The sequence below is a fragment of the Elgaria multicarinata genome, chromosome 14 (assembly GCF_023053635.1).
Source record: "Elgaria multicarinata webbii isolate HBS135686 ecotype San Diego chromosome 14, rElgMul1.1.pri, whole genome shotgun sequence".
Classification (NCBI taxonomy): domain Eukaryota; kingdom Metazoa; phylum Chordata; class Lepidosauria; order Squamata; family Anguidae; genus Elgaria; species Elgaria multicarinata.
Genome location: NC_086184.1, coordinates 5,233,933 through 5,261,579, shown reverse-complemented (window position 1 = coordinate 5,261,579; position 27,647 = coordinate 5,233,933). Strand labels below are relative to the sequence as shown.

Genomic DNA, 27,647 nt, shown 5'->3' with positions numbered 1-27,647 from the left:
GGCTCCAAATTGACTACCCAGATTGCCTTCAGCTCCTTAAGGTCTTAAGTAGGCATTTCCCCCAAACTCATGAAGGATGGTAGGAGCTAAATCTAGGCCCTTACACATTTAGAGCACGTGCGCCATTCTCCTCCTTCATAACCATGAAGTTAAATATCCAACCAGACTTCAATTAATTACTTTATTTTACATTTTTAAAAAAGTTACAACAGAACAAGGATCTGAAAAGCCAAGATACTCCATTTTCATACACACACCACACACACACACTTGCTAAGTCACACACAGGTTCAGCTGCTTTAAAAGGGATTTGCTGAGTTCCAGCAGTTGAGTTTATCAAATGGCGTACATATGAAGTCTTGTGATAAAGGCAGATATAACCAATTCCCAAACTAGGTGAAAGTGCAAAACATAAATGGTAAAGGGTCTTCTTGAGCTCACTGCATATATATATTTTTACCCTTGTTTTTAAGCGTCTGTATCAAGTTTCATTCATCGGTTTGTGGCATCTATTTGACAGTTCCTCCAGTAATACGTGCACAGACCCAAGAGCTGTGAATATATATACATCAGAAAGAACCGCAGAGTTTTGTTCATGGGCTGAGAACAGACTACAAAGATACATCAAGGCATTATCTGCATAGATTTCCGACTTTGCAGGGTCTTTTGCCGCACCCATTCTGTATACTTGCCCTCCTACAAGTCACTCATTGCTGGAAACTTCAGGGAATTAACATTTGTATTCAAGACTTGAGGATAAATATGTGGGTTGGAATCCAACTGCGGGATATTCATGGAGAGAAACTTGCACGTGTGGTGGAACGCTTCCTTATTTTTATCGCCGCAATTGTCTTCATCACAGAAGAGGCAAGCCACTCTAAGTGAGGTGGGACGCGTTGGGGGTCATAGAATCATATTGTAGAATAATGGAGTTGGAAGGGGTCTAGAAGCCTATCAAGTCCAGCCCCCTGCTCAATGCAGGAATCCACCTTAAAGCATCCCTGACAGATGGCTTCCCAGCTGCCTCTTGAAGGCCTCTAGTGTGGGAGAGCCCACAACCTCCCTAGGTAACTGGTTCCATTGTCGTACTGCTCTAACAGTCAGGAAGGTTTTCCTGGTGTCCAGCTGGAATCTGGCTTCCTTTAACTTGAGCCCGTTATTCCGTGTCCTGCACTCTGGGAGGATCGAGAAGAGATCCTGGCCCTCCTCTGTGTGACAACCTTTTAAGTATGTGAAGAGTGCTCTCATGTCTCCCCTCAATCTCCTCTTCTCCAGGCTAAACATGCCCAGTTGTATCAGTCTCTCCTCAGAGGGCTTTGTTTCCAGACCCCTGATCATCCTGGTTGCCCTCCTCTGAACACGCTCCAGCTTGTCTGCGTCCTTCTTGAAATGTGGAGCCCAGAAGCAGCAGCAGCCTCCACCCTTCTGGGTGGGCAGCGGAGCCCTTCAGCCAGGCATTGCGGAGGAGAGGGGGGCGCACAGCGGCCGGCGCCTCCTCCCTCCCCGCCTGGCTGGAGCGCCGGGGGTGGTCCCCGAGGCTGCGCCACGCAAATCGCCCGTGGATATGTGATTGGGGGAGTAGGGAGTCTTAGTGGGTGGATGGTGGGGGGCAAACTGTTCAGGTTCTCAGATGATCCTAGAATAGAGTTGGAAGGGGTCTAGAAGCCTATCAAGTCCCCTGCTCAATGCAAGAATCCACCCTAAAGCATCCCTGACAGATGGTTGTCCAGCTGCCTCTTGAAGGCCTTTAGTGTGGGACAGCCCACGACCTCCCTAGGTCATTGGTTCCACTGAATCTGTCAAAGCTCCAGCTGCACCTGGAATGGAAGATTCTTAAGCACGTAAGTACTATGGTGCCAATAGCAAGGCAAAAACTCAGCCCTGATATGTTTAAGGCAAGTTTTAACAATAGGAAGTACTATTTTCTTTTAACCTTCCCGGCACACATATGCTCAAGATTTACAATGTACCTCCCATTCTAAATTATTGGGTGACATTAGAAGAATTGGGGATGGGGATAAGGAAAGATCAGTTTAGGATTATTTTCAGATTGCTCTATTCAGATGACAACTCACTACTCGCAGCTTTAAGAGCACATTTGGACCAGGCGGTGGCTTCTTTTTACAAGGGGCTGCTTCTGTACAATTCATTTCTCTGGCTTGTAAGCAGCTGTGCTTGCAGTATGGCAATACGTCAGCTTCCTTTTGCTGTCGCCACCGAGGATTTTAAAATCCTCCTTACACAGATTCCTGCCAGTCGAACACTGGGCTTCTCATTTGCGAAGATGTCTGTCTTACTGATAATGGCAAACAAATGCACCTCTGACGAATAAAGCAGTCAAGTTGGCCCGGCTCCAAGGAGATACTGTGAACGACTGGCAGCACAATTCTAAACACATTCAAAGTTCCTCTCGAGGACCCCTTGTTCGTGTGTGAGCTCTAATGTGCACGGAGAGCTCCAGGATTTACAAAGAGGAGTCTTAGCAGCTTCCACACAGAGGCCAGTGCCAGGTAAGCATCCATCCGTTTATGCCTCCAGAGGTGTTGGAATGAACACGGACGCTTGCGTGTGCAGGAGCACACCAATTCACCCGTGAAGTTCAGTGGTTAAGACCCACAGGATTCAGCAAGACGGACTTCTAAATAGTGTGTTTAGAATCTAGGTGTAAGTCAGCTTGTTTAAATACACACCTGTTTAAGATTTGTGTGTGTGTGCAGGCAATACACTATGACTAAAGTATTTTAACATAGTTATGTTGGAATATCAAGTTCGCAAAGTCTACCCTGGGGTATGGGCAGCGTTTGACACCCTGCTGGCCTATATTGTGACAAATTTGTGCAATGAAATGCAAGAAACAGAGATTGTTGGCTGGGTCAAGAAACTTCTAATCAGCAATACATTCATTTGGTAGGAAGCTTCTGTCCTCGGTCCTTCTTTTTCCTTGCATAAAGACAAAAAGCCATCCTCGGGTGCGCCATCGTGGCAGGAGATGAGTTCCTTAAATGGTTGCGACCAGCAAACTGGTGCAAATATTGGAGGGCGGAATATAGCACTGCAATATGACGGCTGCATATTAAGCATTCTAAATTTAATCCTAAAAAGGAATCATCTACTGAGGCAAAGGAAATTCTGGATACTGATTAGCCTTGTGTTTTTGGTTATATAGTCATGAATCACAGACCTGTTGAGATATTCACACGCAGGAATACAGCTCAGGGGACTCTTGGAACAAAGAGAAAAAGTTACATGATGTGGCTGATTAATTTGCCTGAAAATTATCAGGACAAAAATGATTGCTTTTGGCTAGCGATTTCCAGCATTTGTATCATAACTGACAACTGCCTCTCGGCACACAGTCTTATAAAAACAGCAGAGATCAACTCTTTAAAAAAAAAAAAAGCACACACATCAAATAAAAGGGGTTTGACAGAAAATAAATGCCTAATTAATCCTCTAAAATAATAAGTTACAGTAGTAAAGACGATATTTTGGCTTCTTAGGTGTGACCTTCCACTTTCCTTAGTTGTTGATTTGTTTGTTTGTTTATCTTGCTCAAAAGCCATGTGTGGTAGTATATCCAGTTTACATTTCCGAGAGTTAATGAGATGTCTGTGACTATAAATGTATAAAATTCTGCTTGCTACAAGCAAAACGTCTCATGTGTGTCGATCTCTGTGGGTCACAGGTTACATGTGGGCAGCAATTTTTTTCCCCCTTTTGCTTGTGCCCAATAAATACAATATACTACTTTTTTGTGAGTTCCAGCATGATTAGGCAGGCTCAAACAGAAAACTCCGGACCTCCTTTCTTGGCTCGTAGCATCAGCCGTCTGATTTGAAATCCAGCAAAAGGATTTATCCATAGCAGAGAAGGTTGGCCCCCGAAGACAGATTTCATTCCCTCCCAGCGTAGCCTCCGTTCCCATGTGGGTTTCTCGCTCTTCAGTCTTTCAATCTCCTGAAAATATAGATAGAGATGTAAATATTTAAAACCTGTCGTTCTGTAATTCAGAGAGCATGGCAAGGTCTAGCCATGATTCAACATCTCAGCAGCATGTGGGAAGAGTAGGCTCAAAATCCAGCCACGGAGCTCACCAGACAGAGGCGGGCACGGTTTGAAACCCAAGCCCACGCAGGTCTTACCGTTTCGTCGTTGCATATTGAGTGGATCTGGGTGCCAAACATGACGGCCGTGAACGTAAGAAACAGAAAACCCTCAAGGCACAAGAAGACCAGCAGGATCACAGTCACGGGTGGGGAAAAGTCACTGCATTCTGAGAGGCAGAGGAGAAGAGGAAGAGGTCGAGGCTGAGGAATCAATGCATACACATCCATAGCGGGACTGTTTGCCTTCGATGGTTGACGGCATGTGGAAAAGCAGACTGGGCCTGCACAGGGCAGCAACGTTACACAAATGTCTCCCAGCTTCGGATGAGCCACGAGGTCTTCAAACCTGAAGTGGCTTCCAGGAGCTTCAAGTTTGGGTGTACCAGTTCTTTAAATCAGGAGAAGCAACTCTCCCGATATTTCAGGTGATAACTCCCACAATCCCTGCCCATGCTTACTGGGGCTTATGGGAGTTGTGGAACAAACACTCTGCCTTTAAATAATGCCAGTGCCGTTATTAACGGCAAAACGTTGGACGCCGTATGCTGTGGTGTGCTGGAGATACACAAGTCATCCTCATTATCAACCAAGCACTTGCAAACTACGCATAACCTACACACACCGATCAGAAAGGCAATTATTTTAAAAGCAAAGCAAAAGGGATGGTTTGCTGGCAGGTGTCCCACCAGTGCTCAGCAAATTGCTCATTTCAAACCTGCACAGGCTTCCTTAATGAGGCAAAATGATGAGTCTACAACGTCGTGAGGGAAAAACGAATAAGGAGAATTCAGCTAAAGACTCCAGGGCAGGGGTGGGGAACTACAGGCGCAGGAGTCAAATTTGGCCGACCTGGAGCCCCAATCCAGCTCTCTGGGTTTCCCCAGATGGCCACGCCCCCTCCCCGAGGCCCCACACCTCTTTCCACAACCACCAATCGCTTTGTGATTTCCTGGCTTGGTGCTGTTCCCCCACCCCTTCCTAACGGCTTACTTGTTAAGAGCTTCAAGCTACAATATGCTGGTATTCCCCCCCACCACCCTTTTTAGCCTCACCCACTTTGCCTTCGATCCTGGCCACCTCTCGAATGCAACACCTGAGAGCGTCTCCGAAATGGATTCAGCCCTTGGGCTGAAAGAACGCCACCCCCAGTGCTGCTCTAGGGCTTCTTAATCCCAGAAGGAAAGAGATCTACGCTGGTTGACCGTTGTTCTGGGCTCAACAGAAAGTGCTAATTTTAACCTTCAAGGCCCTAAACAGCTTAGGACTCAAGTACCTAAGAAGACCACCTTCTCTCAAATGATCCTGCCTGACCTTTAACAAGGCTTTTAAATAATTACTCTGCTTTTAAAACGGTTTTAGTGGTTCTTGGGTTGCATCTGCTGCTTTACTGACAGTTGTGGCTGCGTCTGGCTTTTGTAACGAATTCAACTGGTATGTGGAAGTTCAATTGGTGCACGGTAGTTTCTTTTATGGTTATATGGTACGGGGATGCACTGGTAGAAAAACAACTTAGATAAACTTAAAATCAATCAATCAATCACAGCTCATTTTTCAGAACTGTCTGCTTACCAATCCACTGTCCTCGGACACAGGAGAAGAACTGAAACCCACAGAGGATGAGAGCATGGGCTGAAATCAGAGCTATGTACATCTGGAAGTGAGAGGAAGAGATGGAGATCAGGTTTATTTATTTATTTATTTATTACGTTTTTATACTGCCCAATAGCCGAAGCTCTCTGGGCGGTTCACAAAAATCAAAACCATAATAAAACAATCAACAGGTTAAAAGCACAAATACAAAATACAGTACATAGTATTGTATTTTGTACACAGTACAAAATATAGGCACATAGCCATTTGTCGGGCACACTACTGCATGCCTTCTGTTACTGTGTGCCTTCTGTTACTGTGTGCCTTCTTTTACACAACTGCAGAAGATCTAAATACCACACCATGTGAAAGACTGGATGCCCAAGTGCCACTGAAAAGCTATGGTGCGGCTCCATACGGCTACCCATCAACTTGAATAGAATCATAGAATAGTAGAGTTGGAAGGGGCCTATAAGGCCATTGAGTCCAACCCCTACTCAGGAATCCACCTTAAAGCATCCCTAACAGATGCTTGTCCAGCTGCCTCTTGAATGCCCCTAGTATGGGAGAGCCCACGACCTCCCTAGGTCATTGGTTCCATTGTCGTACTGCTTGAACAGTCAGGAAATTTTTCCTGATGTCCAGCCGGAATCTGGCTTCTTGGAACTTGAGCCCATTATTCTGTGTCCTGCATTCTGGGATGATCGAGAAGAGATCCTGGCCCTCCTCTGTGTGACAAACTTTCAAGTATTTGAAGAGCGCTATTATATTTATTACACTTACATACCGCCCCCCATAGCCAGAGCTCTCTGGGCGGTTTACAGAAATTCTAAAATTGAGATAAAAACAAGTATACAAAATTTAAAAATTTAAAACACAGAACATACACACATAAAACATCCCCTCATGCCTCCCCTCAATCTTCTCTTCTCCAGGCAAAACATGCCCAGTTCTTTCAGTCTCTCCTCATATGTTCTGTATATCCTGACTTCCATATTCAAATCCCAACATCCATTTAGCTAGACTTTTTTTAAAAAAAATAATAGTAATAAATAAACATTTTGTTACTCACAGTAAAAAGCACAAAAAATCTCTGGTTCTTTTCCCCCACACAGTTATTAACCCACGGGCAGTGATGATCCATCTTCCGAATACATCTCTTGCAAATACTAGCAGAAAGAGAGGGGGGAAATGTTGAAAGTTATGCGGTTTGTGGACGTTTTGTCCTTGGTGATGGAAAAGATGCCATTTCCCTGAAAATCTAGGACACTGTCATGCATGACACAGGAGGTAAATGGAAGCTTGTTTCAAAACTAGTTTGATCTTTTGTCATTTAGGCCATTTGTTCTCTTTTGTCATAGAACCACTCAGAGATCTGCAAAGTAACTTATGAAGCAAGCAACTTGATAACGTTTGCTTTCTGCATGTTAAAGTGAAAAAAATGTTGCTTTCCCACTGACAATCGACGACAAATTGTCTCAGGCTTTAAATACAACGGAAGTGCAATGCCCTGAGACCATATCAATTTTAGGTTTCTCTTGCCAGCTATGGTTAAATGGCGATACTTGCAATTGCAGCGTTTGTTAATACCAAAGTTTGATCCAGCCACTTTTACGCTATCAGAGTCTCTGTCATTACTGGAAGCACTTACTGAGGCTGGTCAAGCAAAGTGACCTATGATTCATGTCCATAAATACTTTTTAATGTTGAAGAAATATATACACACTCACACACACACACACACACACACACACACACACACACACACACACGGCTTTAAGCAGGAATGGAAGAGGGACTTAGGTTGTTCCATTCTTCCTCATCTGGATTGCTGCTTTGGCGTCTACATCTATCAGGTGTATGGATCTTACGCCACTGTCAAATGGATATTTATTTCGATATCTAGTCCACTTTTGTTGAAGCCTACGTATAATTGCTAGAAATTGGTATTTTATATAGATGCATTTCATATGCATTTGTTGCTATGGATATATACAAATTTATGTAAGTAAAAAGGGAAAAGAAAAGTATATACGGGTCTCTCTTGTAAGCTAGTCTACACTGTACTCCTACACTGTACTCCTTTCGTCGCCAGCTGAAGACCTTTTTATTCTCCCAGTATTTTAACACTTAATTTTAACTTAAATTTAAATTTTATTGTTTTAACTCTGTATTTTAATTTTATATCAATTTTGCTGCGTGGTTTTTATTCTGGTTGCGCTTTTTATATTGTATTGTGTATTTGTGCTTTTAACCTGTTGATTGTTTTACTATGATTTTAATTTTTGTGAACCGCCCAGAGAGCTTCGGCTATTGGGTGGTATAGAAATGTAATAAATAAATAAAAAATAAATAAATAGTCTGCTCTTTTCTGCTTGGCTGCAAATCAAGCAAACAACCAAACTAGGAGCAACACTAGCAGAAACAGGATAAATTTTCTCTGACTAGCCAAAATATCACAAAGTTCCTTTTCAAACACGCAAATGAACTAGCCATGTTTGCATGTCTTGTGCAACGCTGAAGCCCTACTTGTGCTATAACTGTCCCGGAAGCCATGACGTGAGCTTTGCTGTTGTGATTATGCTTATGTAGAGTTTTCTCATGGAGCACACATCCACAAAGTTCAGCTCATGGCTTCCGGGACTGTTATAGCACAAGTGGGGCTTCGTCGTTGCGTAAGACAAGCAAATGTGGCTACTTCAATTATAGCGTCTTTTCTAACAGAAATCACACTACTTCGTGAAAATCTCACATTAAGGCGATGTCTGGGATACCATTATAACAACAGCAAAAGACTTTTATTGCCTTGTACCTAAAGAATCACATCCATCACACACACACACACACACACACACACACACCCATTCTACCTCCAACGACCTTACTTGTTCTCTTACATTGGAGTGGTCAATTTGTAGCCCTCCGGATGTTTCGGCCTACAATTTCCATTATGCCTCATCATTGGCTAGGGCTGATGGGTGTTGTAAGCCAGAACATCTGGAGAACCTCAAGTTGCCCACCCCGTCTTAAGTTAAGCCCCTGTGCATCCCATCTCCATTGGAAGTTCAGCTGGTTGGAATGCACAGTAGGGCCTTCTCTGCCACTTCACCTCTGCTGTGGAACTCCCTGCCACGGGAGAGCTATATGAATGACATTTCAGAGTGAACGGAAGACCCCTTGCATTCTGGCATTCATTCTTTGGGTTTCTGCTGGGTGTTTGTTTTGATTCAACCTGTTTCCTTATTTGTTATTTTGTTGTTATTTGCCATCCCATATTTGTTCTTTTTTAAAATAGTAGTTTAATAGCTGTTAGGAAATGAAGCCAAAGGCATTAGAGTGCTTCTGGGAACTCCGTGATTTGAAAACATATCCAAAAACAAAACCAGACCTCGGAGGGAAAAGAAGCCAGACATAAGGGAGCAATACCCCCAGAACCACCAAGGGATACTGAATGTCCTTTTGGAAAAGAAAACTAACAAAACAAAAACAAAACAGGGGGAGGCAGTGGTAGAACACAGAATCCTGGATGAAGGCATGGCTGGTCTGACTCCTGTTAGAATCATAGAATCATAGAATAGCAGAGTTGGAAGGGGCCTACAAGGCCATCGAGGCCAACCCCCTGCTCAATGCAGGAATCCACCCTAAAGCATCCCTGACAGATGGCTGTCCAGCTGCCTCTTGAATGCCTCTAGTGTGGGAGAGCCCACAACCTCCCTAGGTAACTGATTCCATTGTTGTACTGCTCTAACAGTCAGGAAGTTTGTCCTGATGTCCAGCCGGAATCTGGCTTCCTTTAACTTGAGCCCGTTATTCCGTGTCCTGCACTCTGGGAGGATCGAGAAGAGATCCTGTGTGACAACCTTTTAAGTATTTGATGAGAATACGCTACAATGCTTTGTGGCAGATCCCTCCTGTACAAGTAATAAAAATATTCTGCAGGACATAACAAGCAGCCTTGAACTACTCTACATCTGAGATCGGGGGCCCTGCATTGTCACTTGTCTTTTACAGCAGGCTTTCAAGTGGCACATTTCACAAAACAAAACCAAAGAGCTTGGCCCTGGGAATGCAAAGGTCCTCGCTTTCAGGAGGCTCAAGTGCTTTTCCACCACAAAAAGCCTCAGCAAGCTTTTAAGCATTCAGTCAGATTGTCAGATTACAGCAGAGGGTACCGAAAGAGGTTTGGGCCAAATGAAAGCAGCAGCTGCGCTCGGAGAAGCTAGCTGGCTCCTAGGGTAGCACAACTTCCTACTCTCCAGCTCAGCTTGTTCAAACAAAAGGGAAACCGCTTGAAAGGAATGACCTTGTCTCTCCGTTTTGTACCACCGGTGGCGAAACGCAGGCAACCTCAGCCATGCTGCAGCGCTTCAGTTTGAGAAAGCAACGGCACGAACACAATGCATGCTTCTAGGGAGATGTGCCCATAGAGCTCTGAGGTTTAAAAAGCCACTTGGGGGGCAAGTTACACAAAAAAAAACGTAGAAGCGTCTTTGCGTTTGCGTTTGTGTGTCTGTGTTCTCCGCAGCAGCTGTGGGGAGCCTCGATTCAGACTGGGACGGTGGTGCAGGCTGGGGACGGGCTGGTCCAAGGGGTGGTCGAACCTCTTTCAGCCCAAGGGCCTAGGCTAACCCTTCCCCAACTGTGCTGTGGTCCTAACAAAAATCATGCTGCTATTTGCCCCAAGAGGGCAGCTGCTTTGGGGGTGGGGGCAGGGGATCTTCAATGGGACTGCAGGGTGAAGGAAAAAGGATTACTCCCCCTTTCCCTTGCACTCTAATCACAATCCGATTGTTGTTGCTTTTAATGCTATGTGCAGTTTGGCCCTTGGATTCTAGGTCGGGGACAATTCAAAGGCAGCAAAATACAAAACAAACCCCCTACCTGCAATGGTGGGCACGTTCTGGTTTAATGCTGCAGCACTTCGGACACTTGTAGATGACTTCGCCTGGTTTCAGCTGCAAACTCTCCATGTACTCTTTCGTGGCGTTTCCTTTGGGAACAGCCCCCTAAGGCACGGAACAGACAGAATAGAAAGACAAGGCACAATTATTGGGAATATTGATATTTGTTTATAGAGTGTCAATGGCAGACATGGTTTTCTACGGAGTAACATAAGCTAGATCTCCACCGCAAGAATTTAGGCTTTGTTCTGACATAGGAAGGTGAAATCAAGAAGAACACGTGCGAATGAGGCCAAGACGAAGGCTTACTTTCTCTGTAGGGGGTGAGGACTTAAACGTTTCATGGAAAAGGTGGGTTTTGAGGAGGGACGTTAAGGCACCATGAAGTTGTTATGGAGTTTGTGGCAGAAAGAGCAAAGTCATTTATGGAAACTGGAGACCTTCACGCAGGTGAGGGTGGTAGAACTGGAAGCGTGACGGCTGCAAGCAGGGCATGTGATCTGCGTGCAGAAGGTCTCAGGTTCAATCCATAGCATCTCCAGGTGGAGCAGGAAAAACTCCTGCCTGAAACCCTGAATGGCTATTGCTGCCAGTCAGTGTCAACAATACTGGGATAGATGGGCCAAGGATCTGACCCAGAACAAGGTAGCTTCTTATGTTCCTAGATGTAGCAGGATAAGCAGGCAGACAGGTATGGAGGGACAAGTCCATGGGTTATATTAATTATTATTATTATTATTATTATTATTATTATTATTATTAATTTGTATCCCACCTTTTGCCCAATACTGGGCCTCAAGGTGGCCATGGGTTAGCTTCCATGGCAAGGCCTGGGGAATGCTTCAGATAGGGGGCCAATATAAACAGAAATGTACATTTTAGAAAACCAGAGGCTACCATTTTCTCAAATGCCCACCCTTGTTGATAAGCTACTCAACTAAGAAGCCTCATGTTCTGACCAAAACGCTACCGCATTTTAATTGTATGTTTCCAAAGCAGGAATGTAAAAGGGATTAGCTCCTTGCCTTTCTTTAAGAAGTGACAGAGAGTATTCTTTGCGAGAATAAATCTAAGACAAACGCACCACGTCCATGAGCAATGCAGGTAGGAAGGCAGGCATATTAGGGTTTTTTTTGGTGCAGAGCTGGCTAGGCCGTATCACGCCAGACACTGAAGTCATTTCTTTGAAGTCTCGCCACAATGCTAATTTCGTGATGGTTCAATCTTTGGCAGCTGAAAGACAACTGTGAGCTAAGCCAGAGAACTACAGACATACTGCCTGCACTACAGCGCTGTTTTTCTCATTTTTGAGCACACAGGGGTGTGTACATCTGTTGGTGTGTGTGTGTGTGTGTGTGTGTGTGTGTGTGTGTAGGCAAACTGGCTCTCTCAATACGAAAGGCAGCTGCTCATGATGAAAATAAAACTGGAAAACAAGCAAAAACAACAACAACAACAACAACAACAACACAAAACTGACATCAGATGCTAAAGAAGGGCCCTTAAGAGTGCAGGACACCTGAGTGGAAGAGGCAGGCACTAGGACCTGGAAGGAATGCAGTCCCAAGTTTTAGGTGTGGCAGCTATGGAGACCAAGCAGAAGCAGCAAGTCAATGATAGGACGAGCCTGGTGTGTGACAAAGAGGAAGGCATGGGTGCTGTAGAGTCTCCCTTTCCTTCCCTGCATGTCCTCCTAGAGGAGCCTTTTTATTGGTGGGGACGGCGACATATGAAACTGCCTTAATACCAAGTTAGACCATTGTTCCATCTGGCCCAGTGTTGTCCACTCTGGTCTTCGTGGTCTCAGAAACAAGGTCTTTCCCAGGCCTTCTATCTGAGGCCCATTTAAGACGAGATGCCAGCGAACAAATCTTCTGCCCGCAACACGCGTGATCAACCATTGAGCTATGGACACACCTAGCACTCAGAGGAGGCGGTACTGTGGTTACTGCAGGGGAGGGGTGAAGATCGTCGGGCCTGGGGTCCCAATCTAGCCTTCCAGGATACCCCCAGACAGCCATGCCCCTTTCCCAACCACTGAGAGCTGAATGATTTCCCAGCTTTTGTACAATACGCCCACACCCCACCCTGAATTCTAAAAGGTTAAATGTCCCTTGTAAAGCTTAGGTAACAGCAGTACAGACTTTATGCTAAAATACGCTGGAATTTCTGGCTCCTTTTGCCGGCCCACTACTGGACCCCCAAGAACTTCTCTGAAATGGAATTTAGCCCTTGGGCCAAAAAGGGGTTCCAAACTCTAGCTCTAGGCAATGTGTCACTGCTTGCCAATCAGTCAGACTATAAGGCGAGGCCTCACAAATGGTAAGAAACGTCGACATTTCGCAGATGCGCCGGAGGTTTCTTATGTTTCCCTTTCCAGCTTTGTTTATTTGAATGTGGATCCTGCTCCCTTTCAGGCTTGTTAGCGGTGCTACAGAGGTGCCAAACAATTCTGCCCACAGAGAATTCGCTGCCCGATGCAATTCTATGCCCACAAGATGGCAAGCCCAAACGTGGGAGCCCCTGCTACTCACGGGATCCGTCAGCATCGTTCTCAAGTGGGACGACAAGGCGAGCACCGCCAAGCAGTTGAAGAGGACCCCATTGACGAGGGAGTACCAAAAATCTTTGGAAGGCAGCAGCATGACGAACGTCACGACAAAATCCGCATAGACGACGAGGAGCCAGGTCATCACCACGCAGACCATCCCACACCCGTCGCGGATGAACCAGACTCTATCGGCCGTGTCGGACTCTGACGACGATGAATCGTAGCTGTCATTTTCAGCAAGCAGCGGGTGGTGTTCGACGTCGCGGAACCTGTGCCCAGATGACTGCATGATTTCCTGGACTGGCCCTGAGGGAAAATAACAAGAGGGCAGCCATGCACCAAGGCACTTTGACAGCCGATGTCGGGTTCGATTATCGTGAGACGACGGAAGCCCGGCTAATCATAGAGGTTACATCCCACTTTTTTTCCCCCAAGGGGCAAGACTTTTGCAAGGGACTCCGGATGATTCCCTTACAAGTCTTCCACCAGAGCTGCCCCAACGTTTTCCGCTTCCATTTCTTTCCTGCACGTACATTTGTTACAGTTGCAAGAACATGCGTGTCACCAGCCCAGTGGCCCACAGGGCCACGGCACGGCAAGTCATTTTGAGGGTGACTTCTATACATTTTTATTAACTTTAGAGAGGACTGTGTCACTACTGTGAACAGCAGGAAGCATGTTTGTTCACATTTTAACTCAGGTTTCCTTTTAATCCATTCTGTTTACACCCTCTTTCCTCTCTGTGCCCTACAGTGGGCCCTCTTTTTTCCCCTTCGGGGCTCTCTGTATTAAACTTGCTGTTTTACTCCATTTTTAATATACACCATGGTAGTTTCTCTTCTCTCTGCACCACCACACATTTGCAGCAAGTCTATTATCCCATCTTCTATCTCCTTCCTCATACACAGGTCTCCCTGTACCTCCATCTCTCAGCTACCTCTTTTTTCTCTTTCCCCACCTCATTTGTCACAATGCAGCCCATGCGGGCCTCTTTTCTCCGTGCACGCTAACCTTACAGTCCCTCCTTTTCCTCTTCCAGTCTCTAACCTCTGCTCCTTCTCTCTGACACTGGTGGTAACAGCACACAGGGCGTTCACAAGAAATTAACACCAGTGAAGGAGCCTTACTCTGTAATCTTATGCAAATTTACTAGGAAGAAAGTCCCAACAAACTCCACGTTATCGCACCTACACATGATTAGAGAAATGGGCTGTGCAGTATGACTGACTTATTTATTTATTTATTTATTTATTACATTGTTATACCGCCCAATAGCCGAAGCTCTCTGGGCGGTTCACAAAAGTTAAAACCATAATAAACCAACCAACAGGTTAAAAGCACAATTACAAAATACAGTATAAAAAGCACAACCGGGATAAAAACACCCAGCAAAATTGATATAAGATTAAAATACAGAGTTAGAACAGTAAAATTTAAATTTAAGTTAAAATTAAGTGTTAAAATACTGTGAGAATAAAAAGGTCTTCAGCTGGCGACGAAAGGAGTACAGTGTAGGCGCCAGGCGGACCTTTCTGGGGAGCTCATTCCAGAGCCGGGGTGCCACAGCGGAGAAAGCCCTCCTCCTAGTAGCCACCGGCAAATTACTTGGCGGCAAATTAGCTCAACAACTGGTGCAAACTCTACTGTGTGCTTCTAAATCCAGGAAGGGAGGCAATGCAGACATTGTGAATCAGGAGTTCTGCCTTCCTCATTGCTGGAAAGGGCCGGAAGGTGTGGGTGTTTGCAATCCCCCAAACAGACAGGGAGGGGTCAGCAAACTTTACGTTTTGCACGCCCAAGCTTGCGTCTTTAACATGTTCACAAAGGACAAGGAAATCAGGGCTACACAAGATGGCTTTTTATCCTTCGAGGGAGGGTGTTCCCACAGACAGATGACTGCATTGGTTCGAAGATTATGAATCCACTCAGCAGGGCAGAACGAAGTCACAGCCATACAAGTTCAAGCCTTCTTGTGTTTACCCCGAACCAAGTTCTACTGGATTCAGTGGGATTTATTCCAAAGTAAGCTTGTGTATGTAGCCTGAGGCTGATCCTAAATACATTTTTCTGGGAACTAGAGCCGTTTCTTTAGGATCCCAGGGGCCAGAGAAAGGACCCCGCTCTCCTCCGTCAGCACAAGTTATAAGTCATTTAGAGAGTGCTTGCATTTATTTTATTAGTTGTTATTTTATATACTGCTTAATATAATAAAATCCTAAAGCAGCAGCATACGAGAGGACTTTGGAGCCGATGTAGTGCAGTGGTGGAGAGACTAAACCATGATTTAGGAAGTCCGCAGTTCAACTCTCACCTCTGACATGAACTAAGTAACCTTATGCAAGTCTCTCGTTGTTCCGGGATGGACGAGGGGAGAGCCCGTGATACAACTATCGCGGGATCTCGCCCTCGTTTACACGCGAGGCGCGACGAGCTCTGGACAGCCATCGCCCCCGCCATTTTTCTTTAAATTTTTAAAGGGGAAGCAGCGCAGGAGTGCTCCAGCGACTGAAGGGTGAGGGTATTTTTAAAGAAAAATACTTTCCCCGCTCCCCCCACCCTGCCCTCGATGGGCGCAGCGCTCCTGAGGAGTGCTGCGCCCCGTGCGTGGCTCCCAGCTACACGCGAGAAGCTGCTTCAAAACCGGGCCCAAAGTGGTGCCCATTATCCCGGGGCCTGGGAGGGCTGATCCCTGCCTGAGCCCGGGATCCCCTGTGCATTATCTGGACGCACAGGGGCGATCCCGGGTATCAGCCCGGGATAACCCCTCGTCTAGCTAAGGCCTAAGTCTCTCAACCTCAGTGCAATACAACAAAAGAAGCTACGGCGAGTATTTTGAACGCTCAGAGGTACTAGGCAAGTCATTACATTCAGATCACAAATTCAAAATATACTTCTGTGTAGATGTGAGAGCAGGGAGAGGGAGCAATTGATCCCATATGGTGCTGGCAAGCAGAGGCAGTTGCTGAAGCACACACAGCAAAAATGCGTCTCGATTTACACAGTGACTCAGCAAGAAAAGGGGGCAGCGTGCATCGCAGCAGCAGCAGCAGCTAGATCTCTGCAAGGGGTCGTGCTCAGCGCTTTCAGCGAGCAATTTAATCTTGGGAACAGATGTCCTCTCTTTTGCTCACACATCTCGGCCTTCCAAAATGTGGCACTTGGTAGTATAGGTTCTCTCGTTCCTTACGGAACAAGACTTGCTTCTAAATAAGTATGGATGTTGTACAGAATCAGGCTGCCAAGCGTCCAGAACTTTCCAGAAGCGAAGGCTGGACGATACTGGGCAAAACAGTGTTTCTCCATGAGATGAAAAAGAACCAACCGTGCTGTTTAGTTTTTGGGAGTCACGACTATTCATAGCTTGGGAACTGAACAGAATGCAAAGCACAGATAACTGGAGGGCATAAAAATAAGGAGGTGTGAGCTCAGTGGATGTTCCATTGATGCTGTTGTCCCATGGGTTCTAGCATCGAGCCTTTTGCTTGGAACCGTCTCCCAGAACACCTCCATGAGATCGCCTCTCTTCCTTCCTTCAAATGTTTTCCCCTAGTCACACCTTTTCTGTGAAACTTTTGGCACAACCTTCTAGCCCCCATACCCATACCCTACTGTAACCAAATCATAACTACAGCCATGACCAACAGATTATCATGACTCAGTTTTATGATTTTGTTATGTGGAGTGCAGGACACGGAATAATGGGCTCAAGTTACAGGAAGCCAGATTCCGGCTGGACATCAGGAAAAACTTCCTGACTGTTAGAGCAGTACGACAATGGAACCAGTGACCTAGGGAGGTTGTGGGCTCTCCCACACGAGAGGCCTTCAAGAGGCAGCTGGACAGCCATCTGTCAGGGATGCTTTAGGGTGGATTCCTGCATTGAGCAGGGGGTTGGACTCGATGGCCTTGTAGGCCCCTTCCAACTCTACTATTCTATGATTCTATGATTCTACTGAGCAGGGGTTGGACTCGATGGCCTTATAGGCCCCTTCCAACTCTACTATTCTATGATTCTATGTTTCTAAGTTACATTTTTAAAAAGAAAGAAAAAATTAATATTTAGAAAACAAAAAAAGTTCTGATTTTTATCTATTCTGTTAGCTCTTGCTATATCTATTAGTTTGCTCTTGTTTCATCTTCTTCCAACACATTTTTTTTGCTTTGCTAGAGGGAACCAGGCATTCACTGAACAAAATGTGGACTCTTGAGTGGCACTATAATGAACTTCATTTTGTCACATATTGCCTCATTAAATCAAAATGGCACCAGGAAAAGAAAGGAGAGCCTCCAACTATCTGTACAGAAAATCAAAGTATTCTGAACACCCTGCAGTGTAACCCTGAAAGTGCCAGGAATAGCATGAAACCCTAGAAGCACTTTCAGCCTCGAAATCCCTATTGATTCAGTGCTGTTAAGGGGCATGTCGGAGACCGACCTGAAAGCTCTGCATTGATTTGGCGATATCTGAGCAGATGCCTCGCCGTTCCCCAAGGCTAGCTCCTCCTTCCTACAGCCAAGCAAGATTTAATGCCGTTTTAATGCTTGGTCTTACCAATTTGTACATCATGATCAATTTATCCCAATAACAATATTAACTTAAACTATCCGAGTTGGCCGAAATAAGGGATTTTAGAGGGAAGATGCTTCCACACAAAATTAAGACAAGTCTCCTTAGGAAGAGAGTACTAAATGCTTTGGATCATTAGGCATCCAAACTCAGGACTATCCTCTACAGCAGCACATTAATACTTCATCCCCAACTTAGCTTTATTTGGAAAATTAACATTAATTCACATGACACTCTAATTATGATCTGACTATAAACAGCAACAACATAAAGGCCAGGATGAGACAAATAGTCAACTTCCATTTGCTGCACACAGTTCAGAGTTTAATCCATTGGGTAGCTCTCCATAACAAAAGTTTTGTTCTGTTTTTTCTGAATGTACCGCATAATTTGCAATTGGCAGGAGTGGGGAGATTGCATAAGTGGGTGTGACTTGTTGGATGCCAAGAAAGACTTTCAAACGTTAGAGGGGAAAATCCACTCAAGCAATCACTCCTTGGAGGCACAGAGATCACACAAAACCACCACTCCCAAACCACACATCCTTCAGACAATTTATAAGATCCCAGCCTTATAAAACTATAAACCATTGTACAGCTGAGTCTTTCTGTGGGGTGACAAACTGAAGGCCTGAGCCAAGATATACTTACCACTTAAAAGTACACTTATCCCTACATCCAAAGCACCTCGTACAGATTATCTTGTCGTAATTCTGACAATATCCCTGAAAGGTAGGTCAGTATTATTATCCCATTATTGCATGGAGGTGGGGAGGAATTGAGGCAGAGAGGGAATGGTTTGCCTAAAGCCACCTACTGTGTTAATGGCAGATGCGAGGTTTGAACCAGAGACTTCAGTGAGGTTTGAACCAGAGACTTCAGTGAGGTTTGAACCAGAGACTTCAGCTTGCTGTTATTGTTATTAAAAATTATGTCTAGGCTACCTTTAAGGACGGAACCCTAACAGTGACTACATTTCACCAACTCTGTATGAGGCATTAGTATAGTATAGGTCACAAGATCCGGAGCAGGGTCCGGCTACAATAAGATGCAGCAGCCTAAAGTGTTAGCAGTGCAAACGCCACAATTTTGCCCAGTTTAAGGTGAAAGTACAGAAACGCCGATCAACATAACATCCTAACAATAATTGTGACCTTTTGATGGATGCTTGTTAAAAGTATCTGTCCTGAAAGCAAACACCTAGAGTACACAAACAAGCTGGAGCCCTGTGACTGCCTAAAAAGACAACCGAGCTGTCATTTGCACGTGGCAGCTTGCCACGCAAATTCTGCAGCGCCAGTCTGAAGTAGCATGGGCAAGTGCTATGTCCACTTGCCAGGTCACTTCACACAAACCACTTTCCAGGTGGGGCTGCCCCCCTGAAGCGGCATTTAAGTTGAAGTGTTCTGGAGTGTTTGAGGGCATCATAGGTTCATCTACTGCTTTGTTTTTAACATTCTGAATCTGGACCCAAAGGATCACCGTTAGAGAAGTAAAGGCATTTAAGTGCTTGTGTTTCTATTTGCGATCCACCATGAGCCTTTGGGGAGAGGCCTGGCTAAGAATCCAGAATGAACACGTACCTGACAAGGAGTGTGAGTGTTAGTCTGACATCTTGCCGTTCCTTTGGGCTTCTAAGACGCACGTTGTCATATTTGATGTAACCTGCACAGACATAATAAAACCACTCATTAGTCACAACTGTTGTGCATCTAGGATATAACCAAGAACACGATGTCACCTATGATGGAAGTACAGCCGCATCTGAAGAACGTGAAAACATTGTGCTCGCTTGGATAGGGCTCCCATTCTGACCTCTGACGCCCTTATCAAGTTCAAACGTCTACATTTCTTCTCTGGATGAAATGCTGAACCTCTAGGAAAAAGGGGGAGGGAGAGAGGCGTTTCATTTTTCTGAATAGAGGTCGCTGTTAATGATAGGCATTTATCGACCATCAGCTGTTTCAGGAAATCTCGGATTCAAACCATTTGCCCTGCCCATCTGTTTCATTTTGTTGTCCAGCTGTCTTAGCTGCCCTTGCCTCCATGTTCCTCATCCGACGAGCAATTCCATAACTGGGAAACACAAGCAGATATTGTATGTGGGGCTGCCTTTGAAGACGGCCTGGAATCGCCAAGTGGTGCAAAATATGGCGGCTAGTTTGACTTGGAAAGTATCTTGCCAGTGTTGAAACATCTCCCTCTGTGTTTCCAGCAGAATTCTAAAAGTTGGGTGTTGACACTAATGGCTTGGGACCTGGGTATCCAAAGACTGTTTGCTCCCATATGAACCTATCTCTGGTCAGCATAATCTCCACCCAGGGATTCTCTCCATCCACAACTGTTGAACTCCCAAGGATGCTCATCTGACACCAATTTTGTTAAGCTTTAGGTGCCAGGCTAAAATGAGTTTATTTTCCCATGCTTTTAACTGAACAGTAATTTAAGTTTACTACTACTTTTGTGTTTGATTTTGGAATTTAGATTTTACCATTTGTTACATTGCCCTTTTGCTATTTATGCATGAGTGTTTTTTCCATTTATTAATGTTTTATTGTCACTTATTTTTGTGATCGTCTAAATTAAAAAGCTTTCTTGGGAATTTCAGCAAATTGAAAGCAGGGTATCAGTAGCATCACCACCACCACATAGGGTTGTATCCAATGTTAGTCCTATTTAGAGTAGACCCATTAAAATAAATGGAACTTATGTTAGAATAACACTGGATACAACTCATTAGGTACAACCCAGAGTGTCATCATGATGTATCCAAAATGACAGCACTTATCCAGAAGAGGGAAGTATCAGCAGACAAGGGTGGCGGGGGGAGGATGACCCAAGATTTACAGAAGCACACACACACATACACACACACAATTTAGGGGGGAAACCCCCCTAAGTGGGGAATCTCCCAAAGACACACCCATAAGGTCTCAATGGCACAGAATGTTGAGACACTGAGAGAGAAAAATGCTTTACTACTGAATAGGTGGTAGTGGAATGCACTTGTTGGGTAAGGATGGTATAACCCACAGTTAAACCATAGTGCAGGGTTCACACATAATGACAATCCAAAATTCAACAGCAACCCATGATACAATGACAACTTGATGGCCTTATAGGCTCCTTCCAACTCTACTATTCTATGATTCTAACTCATACTCAACCCATAAGCCTGGTTCACACATAAATAAAACCCAGAGTATGGGTTGTTGTTAAACCAAGGTTTGTCTCCCTTAACCATGATTAATACATTATTTCTGAAAACTTAAACGATGGTTAGGAATTGGCCATAATCTAGAATGTGAGGCTAGAGCGGGAAGGAGGTAGTTTTACAGTTGCAGCAATCAAACCATGGGTAAGTTTCTATTCCTCTCCTACCTCTTGGCTTGAAAGGAAACAAACAAGCCTTGCAGATGTCTTTATTATACCTGACTTGTGGAGTCCAGGAGTATCCTATCAAACTAAACCACGGCTTTGAGATGTTAACCAAGTTTGAGACATTAACCAGGGTTAGATGCAAAGCACTATGGCTATCACTAATCAAGATTAAGCTTTATGTCTGCACCAGATTTTAAGTCAAACAATCAGAACAGCAGTACAAAATAGGAAGGCTCTCAGGGTTAAACTAGATATAACATTAGCATATCTGCAATTGGCTCTTCCCAGAGTTTCATAAACTGAACAATTGGGACCTATGATACTAATGGCAGTTTTGAGAGGGGGGGATGTTCATTGAGAAAACAGCATAGGGGGAGGGTTAAACCATCCACTTCCACACTCCCATGGTTGCATTACAAAATAAAAATCACGAAAGAGCCAATAACAGAACTCTCAGCATATTTAGCCATCCCTTCAGATATCACCTTAATCTGCAGCACTTCCATAGATCTAATTCTCCAGCCATGAGCAGAACAGGAATACTTTTGTCCCTGCCGCCCAATCAGCCCGCCCACCCCACCGAAGGTTATGTTCACAGAACAGAAAAATCCACGAGGCCCTGAACATGGGCACCAGTGACAATGTTAATAAAAAATATTCACATTGACAACATAAGCAGGGCTGTCGCACATAGTTAAGACACTGTTTTTAAAAAAATTGCACTGGAAACTGGGTCTGTTAACCACCGAATCAGCATCTCCTCTTTGAGAAGAAGAGTCGTTCTATAATCCAGGGAAGTTTTTTCTGTGGGAAAGCAGCTGCAGGAGGCTCAACCTACCTCTAAGCATCTAATTAAGACCCTCTTGATTATTTATTCCAAGTATTTCACACTCAAGGTCACAGTTGCTCTGCTACAGCTAATGGTGGATTTCCCGTAACTAAATATTCAGAGTGATCCTGAAGTTCTCTGTTCATGGAAGCTTCCCTTTTAGATGACCAGCTCCGCTTTAGGAAAATCAAATAATTATCTTTAAACTGTTATGCTAGCTTCCGCTTTGCGTATCCTCCCAGTGTATCTTGTGTATCTTTTTCAGAACACGCAGTTGCGACTCACTTTCGTCTTGCACCCTCCCCTTCCATCCAGAAAAACAAAATAAACCAGCCCTTTAAGATGAGCCCTCACTACTCACAAGTAAGGAGGGTGAGATGTTCTAGCTTCAAAAGTGACGAGGGCTGGGGGATTCTGTAGGCCTCCCACGCGTTGCCCAACCCACACCATGGTGCATGATGTCATTACATCGTGGAAGGCGGGCAGGCGTTGCCCAAACTTGGGGCCTACTTGTCTGAAGTCCACAGCCCCTTTCAGCAGCAAGCCCCAGCCACACTGTGTGAAGCTGTGATGTCACAGAGCCCAGTCACCTCCAATCTCCTTGTGGGAAGGGCAGGGAAAAGAAAGCAGATCCACTTAACGGTCTGATGAAGAACCACCACAATTTGAGAATTTTGGACATGGACACATCTAGAAGGGCTTGACCATACAGACATGAAAAGCCTTGGAATGCGCAAACGACATGGTGAGAGCAGCTATGTCGATATCGTTGAACTGATTCTGAAGGGGTCACCATCGTCATCTTCCCACACGTGTTGAGACTGAACACATACTGGCTCTGGTTAGCATTATAGAAGCAAATCCAGTGATCCTGCTTTCCTTCCATTACACCAGGGGTGGAAAACCTCAGGCCGAAGGACCAAATCCAGCCCTCCTGGAATACCAATCCATACACCTTTCCCCGGCCTCAGCACCTTTTCCCCAACCACCTATCGTCTGAAGGTTTCCCACGTTCTCTAGTTTTCTTCCTATTCTGAAAAGTTGAAATGCCTCTCCTAAAGCTTACTTGCTGGCAGTAAGAGCTCTAAGCTACAATATCTTGATGTATCTCATATATACATCCAACAATCACTCTCACTGAAACATTTGCCAGGTATACACAAAGATCTACCCATTCTTTTCCATGCCACTTCCTGGATTTCTGAATAGATTGCAGAGACCACAGTTCAGCAATAAAGCAAATGGGGAAGGTGCTAGGTTCAACCCCTTATGTCTCCAGTTAAAACAAATTTAAGGACATAAAGAAACTCATGCTGAATCAAAGCAAAGGTCTATCTAGTCCAGCATTCTGGTTCACACACTGATCAACCCTGTGGCAAAACCAGGTATTAGTGTTTGGTAAGAAACTCTTGTCTGAAGCCCTGCAATCAGGGTAGAAAATTATGGACTAGATGAACTAATGGTCGGACGTGATTCAGTATAAGAAAATGTCATGTGATTCTTAAGATGTACCACTATCAACGCCTTTATAAAACACTGGAAAGAACTTGAAAGAACATTGAGGAAGTACTTGAACCGAAGTCCAAGTAAGAGCACTCATCACAACTGAACATTTTACTCCTAACGTTTGTCAAGTAATTGAATTTACTGCGAAAAGCCCCTCCATCCCCACCGCCACAAGCCCACCGCAGTCAATTCCGTCACATCCAGGGTTATGGTTTGGGTCCAGGTTACCTGCGGGAACGCCTTCTCCCATATAGTCCGCCCTGCACACTCAGGTCCTCTGGGGTGAACTTACTTCAGTCAGCTAAAACTAGGCTGACATCAGTTTCCCAGAGGACCTTTTCTTCTGTCGCCCCCGGATTGTGGAATGGCCTGCCGGAGGAGATTCGTAAAATTAACTCTCTGTGTGATTTTAAGGCAACTTTAAAGGCTAGCCTTTTCCGGCAGGCCTATCCAGATCAATGTTAAATCATGAATTTTTAAGATGTATTGATTCCTGTTCTAATGTTGTTCCCCGCCTCGATCCAAAGGGAGAGGCGGGTAAGAAATAAATAGATGATGATGATGATGATGATGATGATGCATATGAAGAGTCCTGTTAACTTCCATGGGGATGTTACAGTTTTAAGAGCTTACACCATCAGCTCCACCGGGAAAAGTTTCCACAAAGTGCAACCTTTCTGTCATTCCTCCATGGGAAAGTTTTGCTGCAAGAACTGCCTATAGCAATTCTCTCTCCCCATGTGGTAATGGATTAATAATGCCAAACAAGCAAGGAAAAACTACAGGCTTTGCATCTTGTGACGAAACCTCTCTGCCCTCATGCCTTCAGATTCTCCCTACACTCCAAAGGATTTGAAACATATTTAAAAATCTAACAAGAGTCCAAGGGCTGCACACAGGTACATCAGCAGCCATGTATGAACCCCACCCCATACACACACAAAGCTCCCCAAAATCGATGGTCAATGCTTACTTCAAAATCTCATTTGCTTAAATCATCTCAGATCATAGTGTCTTGAAGAGAAAGATTGTCTTGAGCAGTGGTAGTGATTTGGTGGCAATTGAAGAGCTCAGCAGTAGAACACATGCTTTATGTGTAGGAGATCCCAGGTTCAATCCCTGGTGAAAAAGAAAGAAAGAAACAAACAAAAAGATCAGAGATTGCTGAGCTGGAAACGATCTCTTTCTGCGTCATTCGCTAGAGAATCACTGCCAGTCAGAGCTGACAGTACTAGGCTAGATGGACCATCTCTTTGGTCTGACTCAGTACAAAGGGACTTGGAGAGTTGTGTCTCTTAACATTGAGACTAATTAATGAAATCAATGACAATGTTCCTTAGTTTCTCTTCTGGAAAGACCGCAGCCAAGAAAGGCATCAGTTCCTGGCTCTCAACAACAGCGTTGTGTTTTGTTTCTGTACAAGGTGAATAAATGATTTTAGCGAAGACTTCTCAGACCACAAAGCCTATTGTCCCAGGCACTGTCCCAAGCTGTTTGAGCAATCAGGGAGGGGGAAATAAGACACGGCGGTTTGTTTCCCCCGCTGTGCGTGCTGGGGCTATGTGCATAATTACCCTCGCCATGTCGTGTGAACCCATGGTGAACAAGCCACCCAGAACCCCAAAACAGTCCATGGATTTATTCCTCCGCCATGATCATGCATTGATTTAAACACAGTTTTCTTCCAAACTGGGTCTCATGAATACAGATGGCACACAGCCGCACAGCTGGAGAAAGACTTGTTATTCGTATTTGCAGGACCTGATCACTGGGACTCCTGGAAATTTGATGCCGGTCCCTAAGAGTTGGAAACATTATTTTTCCAAACCAGTGTGGGGGCATCTCTATGCCAGATGGCAGAATTTAAACCTTTATATTGTGTTGGGATAACAGCATGATGGGAACATCCCTGGTCTACAGAGAGACTGGGGCTATTTCTCTCTGAGATGATAAGCCTTTGTCTAGGCTGTACCAATTCAGATTGAAGGTGCGGCTCACATGTTTTAATGAAAACAAGCAATAACAATAAAAAGCCACATTTAAACAAACAAACAAACAAAAACAATAACATCCCAGCATGTCAGGGAGAAAGGTAAGACAGAATCCTTCTTCCTGACTGGCTAGTTTTCTACACCAAGTGTGAGGTTGTACAGTGCAGACACAACTAAATCACTTCAGAATCCAATATAAACTTCTCCTGTTGACCTACAAAGCTTTTCACTGTCTAGCTCCTTCCTATCTTTCCTCTCTCATCTCACACTATTGCCCCGCTCGTGCTCTTCGCTCCTCTGATGCCATGTTTCTCGCCTGCCCAAGGGTCTCTACTTCCCTTGCTCGGCTTCGTCCATTTTCTTCGGCTGCCTCTTACGCCTGGAACGCTCTTCCAGAACATCTGAGAACTACAAGTTCAATCGCAGCTTTTAAAGCTCAGCTAAAAACTTTTCTTTTTCCTAAAGCTTTTAAAACTTGATTTTGCTCTGACTTTTATACTGCCTGCTTGGTGCATTCTCTTCCCCTCCTTATTGTTTAATTATGATTTTATTAGAATGTAAGCCTATGCGGCAGGGTTTGCTGTTTATTGTTTTACTCTGTACAGCACCATGTACATTGATGGTGCTAAATAAATAAATAAATAATAATAATAATAACCTCTGTGAGGACTAGGCTGAGGTGACAGTACAGCAGCCCCCTGCCCCATCCCATAAACACACACTTTGGGAGTAGGTCCCATTGACTCTGTGGGACTTGTTTCTGAGTGAACGTGCACAGGACTGGGCAGCAGGGAAGAAAATTGAAAAGGGGCAGGTGGGAAGTGAAGCAAGAGTAGTGAAGTGGGTTTACTCAGGAAGCAAGTGTACTGTCAGGCAGAAAGTTTTGTGAAAGAGCTGGGGCAGGAGAGCAGGGGCAGCTGAGTGTCAGAGGAGGGCAGGGAAGACCCAGGTCCAAATCCCCACTCTGTCATGGAGCTCACTGGGCAGGTGACCCTGGGCCAGTCACTACCTCTCAACCTAACCTACCTCACAGGGTTATTGAGACGATAAAAACGGTGGTAGGAGACTGGGGCAGGTGAGAAAACTATGCACATCACGTTGAGCTCTTTGGATGCAAATAAATAAACGAATAAATAAGCAAGCAGGGCGGCACAGGGAGACTTTCTCTTCCTTCCCCCTGAATCGCCGCCTTTATCCTCACTACAACACTGCAAGGTAGGATCAGGCGAGAGAGAGCAACCGCTCACACACACCCCAGGCAGGATCTACACTAACGCTTTATAATGGATTTGACAACTGTTTGGGCCCAGGACACAAATACCATATTCAAAGTATTATATCCCACTTGGGGTAGATCTGGCCCTGGTCCCCCAGTGTGTGAGCCTCACTAAGTGAGTGTGGATTCAAACCTGGGTCCTCCCTGGTCCAAGTCCAACACTCAGCCAGTCTTCTTCAAACTAGCACCTTTACATCGTTCGGACTACAACTCCCAACATCCCTGCCCATGGGCCCCTGCTGGCTGGGGTGGTGGGAGTTCTAGTTCTAAACCTGCCTGCCAAGTCCTCCTTCCTGCCCCCCACCCCACTGCTGCCCCCCTTCTATGCCTACCTCAGTCCCACTTTCCCCCAGAGGAGTATGGCGTAGTGGTTAGAGCAACCCTCCCTCCAATCTGGTGTGCCCTCCAGATGCTTTGGACTCCAACTCCCAACATCCCTGCTGGCTAGGGTGGTGGGAGCTGTAGTCCCAAATATCTGGGGGGGGCTTCAGATTAGAGGGAGGGGAGTTGGAAAAGGCTGCTCTAACCACTACTCCACCCTGCTCTGGGAGAAGCAGGGGAAAGTGGGGCTGGGGGAGGTATAGCAAGGGGGCAACAGTGGGGAGGGAAGGAGGGCTTGGCAGGCAGGCGTGGCCTAAAGGGGGCGGAGCCAGGAAAGCCTGCGCTGAAAGGGGAGGAGAGAAGAAGGGCCGCGGGGGCGTGGCTTGGGGACGGGGGGGGGCTAGAGGGCGCGGTCGCTCCGATGGGCGTGGCCAAGCCGACTCCTCCCCTCGGCCGTCTTTCCCCTCACAGGTTTACCTCAGTTCGGTCCCTTCAAGGCTCTGCCGACGGCAGCGGGAAGGGCGGCGTCGCATGCCGGGGCCTGGCCCATCCCGGGTGGAGCAGCCCGTCCGCTCGGGGCCCGCAGGGAGGCCGTTGGGCCGTGTGAGGAGCCGCCGCCGCCGTGAGGG

At 45.5% G+C, this 27,647-nt stretch overlaps 1 protein-coding gene across 2 annotated transcripts; it reads right to left on the bottom strand.

The window, feature by feature from the left end:
- Positions 1 to 1,173: 1,173 nt before the first annotated feature.
- On the bottom strand, positions 1,174 to 27,647 carry ZDHHC7 (zinc finger DHHC-type palmitoyltransferase 7). 2 transcript variants are annotated; one of them, XM_063141037.1, is made up of 10 exons: positions 27,496 to 27,647; positions 24,404 to 24,549; positions 19,298 to 19,379; positions 18,366 to 18,439; positions 13,132 to 13,454; positions 10,578 to 10,702; positions 6,769 to 6,865; positions 5,676 to 5,757; positions 4,143 to 4,273; positions 1,174 to 3,957 (listed from the first exon to the last, which is right to left on the bottom strand). In XM_063141037.1, exons 5-10 carry the CDS (start codon positions 13,435 to 13,437, stop codon positions 3,781 to 3,783), a joined length of 918 nt encoding a protein of 305 aa, XP_062997107.1. In that variant the 5' UTR covers positions 13,438 to 13,454; positions 18,366 to 18,439; positions 19,298 to 19,379; positions 24,404 to 24,549; positions 27,496 to 27,647; the 3' UTR covers positions 1,174 to 3,780. The 2 variants fall into 2 exon arrangements, with proteins under 2 accessions (XP_062997107.1, XP_062997105.1); XM_063141035.1 differs by lacking the exon at positions 18,366 to 18,439 and having other exon boundaries at positions 27,496 to 27,646.

Bases quoted from the DNA above. Each gene is read 5' to 3' on its own strand.
- ZDHHC7 (XM_063141037.1), bottom strand. From the start codon at position 13,437: ATGCAGTCATCTGGGCACAGGTTCCGCGACGTCGAACACCACCCGCTG. The intron at 5,758-6,768 runs GTGAGTAACAAA...TCTCACTTCCAG, and splicing joins GATTTTTTGTGCTTTTTACT to ATGTACATAGCTCTGATTTC. The intron at 4,274-5,675 runs GTAAGCAGACAG...TCTGCCTCTCAG, and splicing joins TGTCCGAGGACAGTGGATTG to AATGCAGTGACTTTTCCCCA.